Source organism: Mandrillus leucophaeus, unplaced genomic scaffold (assembly GCF_000951045.1).
Source record: "Mandrillus leucophaeus isolate KB7577 unplaced genomic scaffold, Mleu.le_1.0 Scaffold136, whole genome shotgun sequence".
NCBI classification, from domain to species: Eukaryota; Metazoa; Chordata; class Mammalia; order Primates; family Cercopithecidae; genus Mandrillus; species Mandrillus leucophaeus.
In genome coordinates, this window is record NW_012101321.1 from 5,712,179 (window position 1) to 5,718,455 (window position 6,277).

Consider the following 6,277-nt stretch of genomic DNA (forward strand, 5'->3'; position numbering starts at 1 on the left):
TTAAAAGTATAATTTAAAAAAAAAAAAAAAAGGTGAGAAACTCCAGAATAAATGCTTTGGCAAGGAAAAAAAAAAAAAAAGAAAGTATGGTTTAGGAGTCATGCAGCTGGAGGCTATAAGATTCTGGCCCTCCCTAAACTGCTCCTGAGATCAGTGCTTGAGATATTTTGCAGACCCTGCATTTGTTGGATCAGCTGGCACCACCAGATCAATAAACTGGCTCATCTGACCTTGTGGCCCCCACCCAGGAACTGACTCGGCACAAGTGGATAGCTTCGACTCCCTAAGATTTCACCTCTCACCAATCAGTACTCGTGGCTCACTGGCTTCCCCCTACCCAGCAAATTAACGTTAAAAACTCTGCTCCCCGAATGCCTGGGGAGACTGATTTGAGTAATAATAAAATTCCTGTCTCCTGCACAGCTGGCTCTGTCTGAATTACTCTTTATCTTTTGCAATTCCCCTCTTGATGAATTGGTTCTGTCTAGGTGGCTGGCAAAGTGAACCCCTTGGGTGGTTGCATTAGTGGACACGTCCTATTGATTTTTCAGTTGCATTCTCTTATTGCCTTTCTTTTTTATTCCAATCTCATCCCTCCTTTTCAGTTTTATTTCACAAATAGATTATTATAAACTCCTATTTCCCCATCTCTGGAATCTTCTTCCCTCCAATTCATCCTTTATGATATTGCAAAATTAATCTTTCTAAAACACTGTTTTCAAATGTTTGCTTGCTGAAAAATACCAAATGGTTCATTTGTATAATAAATGCAACTGTAACCTCAATTTATTTTTCAAAATGAAATGACATAAATTTTAATGTCCTGCATGAACATATAATAAGGCAAGCTGATGTATTATGTTACCAAACACTGTTACTTATTGCTCCTACTTCATATCATATACGGTTCTACAATCTAGACTGTCTTGTCTTTGTCTTTTAACTAGCTGTGTGTTCTTATGTAAGATCTGCAGACCTTGGTTCTCAACTGCAAAAGCATATTGATTAAATGATTACTGTCTTTACCTGCAATCCTTTAATTTTTGGATTTGGGATTAATAATGTAAAAAAGACTAACATATATGTGGGATTACAAAACTGTGTTTTGTTAGCCTTCAAACAACTAGGAACTGCATTAGGAACTCTATCTTATACTTATTGTTCTGCTATTAATACTTAATGTACTATCTTGTAAAGAGCTGACTGCTACTTAAAAACTCTGCTTAAACAAAAAACCAAAACATAAAAGAATTAAACCAAACATACTTACTCTCCCATAGCCCATGGTGGACAGCAACATAAAGGAGGAAAATGTTTCTGCTGATCTTTGGCTTCAAGGATTAATACCAGATTTGGATACCGGTTAGTTAGATAATTGGTAAGGAATCCCATAAAGTTGTAAATTACATAAGCTTCATAGCATTCTCTGCAGGTATCCACATATATTGCAATGCTGGGATATTTCAAAGCTATCCACTATGAAAAAGCACAGATGTTAAAAGACAGTTGCAGCTAAGATAAAATGAATCGCCACTCCATTCATGGTACTCACAATAAGCTAATTTTTATGCTTGAGATGTCTTGTCATATACTTACATATGACTCTCTAAAATTTATCATTATGAGGGCTATCAATCTGTGAAATGAATTTTTAAAAGCAATAAACATCTTAGATATTGGTAAACAAAAAGTAAGTGTTTGAGGGGTAAATAATGAATAAAGAGAGAAGCTAAAGTAAGTACTTAAGTTCTTAAATCTGAAGTTTTTCTTAATATGATCATAGATAATGCTACTAAAGATATTTCCTTTATATTTACTCAAATTAGAAGCAGTCATCTACAACAATTTCATGTGTATCTATTGGGGAAGGTTTTTAAATTTTTGGTTCAAATAAAAGACTTAATAAATAAAAAGAGTGGTAATATAATTTAAAATATTACATTCTTTACCAATCTGAAAGTTTAAAAGAAAGCAAACAGCTATAGATTTTTAAACATTTATAATATCACATTTTACATTTTTAATTATCATACTTTATATTCTCTATCAACATTAGAAACAAGTGAATCTTTTTACTTTTCTTATTAATCTGACACCTTATTGTCAATAACATAACTTTCATTAAGCATTCTGTAATTATAGTTAGTATCATCAAACAAGTTCTTAGTTAATGAGATAAAAATGAAACATACTTACACTATCTAAACTGTAAATGGGTACCATCCAAAGAATCCTATTGGAAAAGGAAAACATAAATTTAAAACGTTTTATGTCATATTTATAAAATAAGCCAACACAACACTGGTGGAATCAAAATATATTAAGACGTACCTTATTATTGGTTTTTGCAGTTCAGGTTGTGTATAATGCACTAAGTGTTGCAATATCACCCACAGTGATATAGGTATAGTCAACAGCAAAAAGATTCCAGCAATAAACCAAGCCTTGGTGTGTATTCCAACCTTAAGAAACAAAATAACATGTTAGTATAAATTCTTATATTAAAACGAAAGAGCTTGGCCAGGCTCAGTGCCTTGTGCCTATAATCCTAGCACTTGGGGAGGCCAAGGTGGGGGTATCGCTTGAGGCCAGGAGTTTGAAACCAGTCTGGGCCTACAAAGTGAGATCTACAAAAAAAAAAAAAAAAAAAAAAAATTAAAAAAATTTTAAAATTGAAAATTGGGGGGGGGCGGACTTTAGTATGAATCCTTTTTTTTTTTTTTTTTAAGGGAAAAAGGTGGGCATTTATTTTTGATGCTTGAAGGGTTGAGCAGTTTACAATTAAAATAGAACTGAGGTCTGCAACTTTAAGTATCACTGTTTCTTTTCTTTTCTTTTTTTTTTTTTTGAGACAGTTTTGCTCTGTTGCCCAGGCTGGAGTACAGTGGTGCGATCTTGGCTCACTGCAACCTCTGCCTCTAGGGTTCAAGTGATTCTCCTGCCTCAGCCTCCCGAATAGCTGGGATTACACACCCAGCTAATTTTTTTGTATTTTTAGTAGAGACGGTGTTTCGCCCTGTTGACCAGCCTGGTCTGGAACTCCTGACATCAAGTGATCCGTCTGCCTCAGCTTCCTGAAGTGCTGGGATTACAGGCATGAGCCACCATGCCCGGCCCAGTTTCACTGTTTGAACAAGATTTTTTCTTCCTCTACCCGGGGCCAAAGATAAAAGAGGTAGAAAACAAAAGTATGGAGAACAAATGCATTTTTACAACAATAAATTTCTACATTAAAATGTATAGAAAGCTTGAAAAGGGCTGAGTGAGGTGGCTCATGATTGCTTGAGCCCAGGGGTTCTAGACCAGCCTGAGCAACATGGCGAGATGCCATCTCTACAAAAAATAAATTAGCGAGGCGTGGAAGCATGTGCCTGTAGTCCTACCTACTAGGAAGGCTGAGGTGGGAGATCTGCTTGGGCCCAGGAGGTCAGGGCTACAGTGAGCCATGATTGTGCCACTGTACTCCACCCTGGGCAACAGAGACCCTGTCTCAAAAACAAAAACAAACCAAAAGCTAATACAAAGTCTTACTAATTGTGGGGGCGTTAATCAAAGCAGTAAATGAAAAGCAAATATATGGAGGTGAAGACTCTAAAAGGAATGTGAGCACTCATATTACAGGGCTTTTTGCTTTTATCCATTTCATTTAAAATTGAATACAGTAGTCCCCACTTATATGTGGGGGATAGGTTCCCAGACCCCTAGTGAATGCCTAAAACTGTAGATAGTCCCAAATCCTATATGCATATACTATGTTTTTTCCTATACATATATACTTATGATAAAGTTTAATTCATAAATTGGACACACAGTAAGTGGTTAACAATAATAGAACAATTATGTATTGTAATAAGTTATTTAAAACTTATAAATTACTTATTTCTGAAATTTTCCATTTAATATTTTCAGACCATTGTGGACAACAGGTTACTAAAACCAAAGAAAGTGAAATTTCAGTGACAATCTAATAAAATAATAAGAGGATAAGCATATTCCAGATCTTATTATAAAGTGATCATTAAGAATGGTACTACGGCCAGGCGTGGTGGCTCATGCCTGTAATCCCAACACTTTGTGAGGCTGAGGCGGGCAGATGGTTGGGCCCAGGAGTATGAGACCAGCGTGGGCAACATGGCAAAGCTCCATCTCTACAAAAAATACAAAAAATTAGCTGGGTGCCAGAGGATCACCTGAGCCCAGAAGGTGAAAGCTGCAGTGAGCCATGATCATGCCACTGCACTCCAGCCTGGGTGACAGAGCGAGACCCTGGCTCAAAAAAAAAAAAAAAGAAAAAAAAAAGTAATGCCAAGTAATTGCTGTTTTTGATTGCTTTAGTTCCAAAAACTAGAACTTGGTGGTACACTTAAGAGAAAAATGATGTGCTTGTGACTAATGAAGGTCAAGTGTCCTCAGTGTGCTATAAAGAAAGTTGTTTTTGTTTTTAAACAATCATAAAACAAGTGACTAGAGACTTGGTCATTGCAGGCCAAATTTTAAAATCCTGTAGTATCATTTTTACATTGCAAGTGGTAATTTAGTTTAAGAAAAACATCATCTCTCCACCTTAATGTCATTAATTATTGGTTTTACAGTTGTTTTGATTTTTGAGCTATATAGAAGTTATATGCATAAGAAATTTAACCTATTTTATGTGTGTATATATTTAAGTAACATTATAATAGAATAACTCAACACTAGGTATCTGCAGAAATTATCAATATAATTCTTTAATTTTATGTTTACCTCTAAATAATTTATTCAAATTTGAGACACACTGATATAGATACCAGTAATATTATTCTTAATCTTATCAGCCATGAGTTGAGTTTTTTGGCTCACGAAATGAGGAGGAGATAAACAGATTTTTTTCTATGGTAACTTGAGGAAAGAAGAAAGGAAAGAAAAAACCCTTAAAGACAAGCATCCAAGAATAAGTTAACTCTCCCTCAGCAAAATGCTTCAAAACAGAGAGTGGAGATGAATAGGAGAGATTGCTTTCTGGGCCTGATCTTCCTGAGGAGAGAGAGTAGAACTGACCCAAGGGCATGAGGTAAATGTGCTGAGGTTAAAAAAAAAAAAAAAAAAACACAAAAAAAACAAAAGTGTGCTGAGGTAAAAAGACTAGAGCAGCACGCCATCACGTGCACATTCACTTCAGGTATACATGGTCAGTCAAGAGAGTGGGAAAAATAGTTTAAACAGGGCAGATGGTCATCCTACCATTCTAATAAATGAGTATATGCTCCACCATGGGCATGGGATGAGCTTCCAGAACTGTGAGAAAATAAATTTCTGTAGTTTAAGCCACTCAGGCTATGGTATTTTCTTACAGCAGTCTGGGCAGACCAAGATAAACTGCCACATTTATATCTGCAGTTCAAATCTTTCTGAACATTAGATGTGCATATCCAACAGCATATCTAACATGCCTACTGAATGTCTCTTATTAAACTAAATGTCCATAACAGAACTCAATTTCTCTCAAACCTGTTCCTAACCCTCAATTTTCTATCTCAGTAACTAGTACCACCATTTACACAGTTGTTCAAATAAAAAACTTCAGAATTATCTTTGATTTCTTCCTTTCTCTCATTGCTTCTCCTCTGGAATCCAATCTCCCGCCAAGTCTTGTTTGCTCACTTCTAAGAATACTTACAATTCAGTTTTCCATTTCCATTCCTGCTATCCTTACCGGGGCCAGAAACCATCATAGCCCAGGCACCTACCACCTCTCACTACCGTAAAGAGCTTTCTAAATTCCCTTCACTTCTGCTTTATTTTCCATAGCTGGTAGAGTGGTCTTTTGAAGTTATGCAATTAGACTGCCCTGCGTGGTAACTTCTCAGATCTTTTCTGGTTTTCTCCACAGCATTTTATACAATTTTATTGATTTTTTTTTTGGTTCCTTTTGTCTCCACCACTAAGTTCTATGGAGGTAAGTGTTCTCTCATATAGTATACAAAGCCTGATTCATCATTGGGACTCACTCATTTGGGCAGAAAGAAGGGGAAAAAAAACGAAGTAAAATATGTGTTGTGGTAGATGGTGGTAAGTCCTATGGAAAAGAAAAAATAAAGTAGAGAAAGGAGTATGAAAAGTTGGAGAGGGGAAGTTGACAATGTTAAATAGAGTAGTCAAGTGACATCTGAGTAATGACCTGAAGAACATAAAGGAATGAGAAGAATATCTAGGGAAAGGACATTCTGAGAAGGGGAAACTTTGTGCAAAGCTTCAAGGAGGGAGCATGCCTGGGATTTTTTTTTTTTTTTTTTTTTTT

The 6,277-nt window shown here is 35.9% G+C and overlaps 1 protein-coding gene across 1 annotated transcript in view; it reads right to left on the reverse strand.

Moving 5' to 3' along the window:
* TMEM184C (transmembrane protein 184C) overlaps positions 1-6,277 on the reverse strand; it is a 20,046-nt gene that overhangs the window by 10,320 nt on the left and 3,449 nt on the right. Inside the window, exons 2-4 of the mRNA XM_011973247.1 lie at positions 2,332-2,462; positions 2,197-2,233; positions 1,271-1,476 (exon numbers count right to left, since the gene is read on the reverse strand). Of these exons, the coding sequence (XP_011828637.1) occupies positions 1,271-1,476; positions 2,197-2,233; positions 2,332-2,462 (374 nt within the window). The remainder of the gene's footprint in view (positions 1-1,270; positions 1,477-2,196; positions 2,234-2,331; positions 2,463-6,277) is intronic.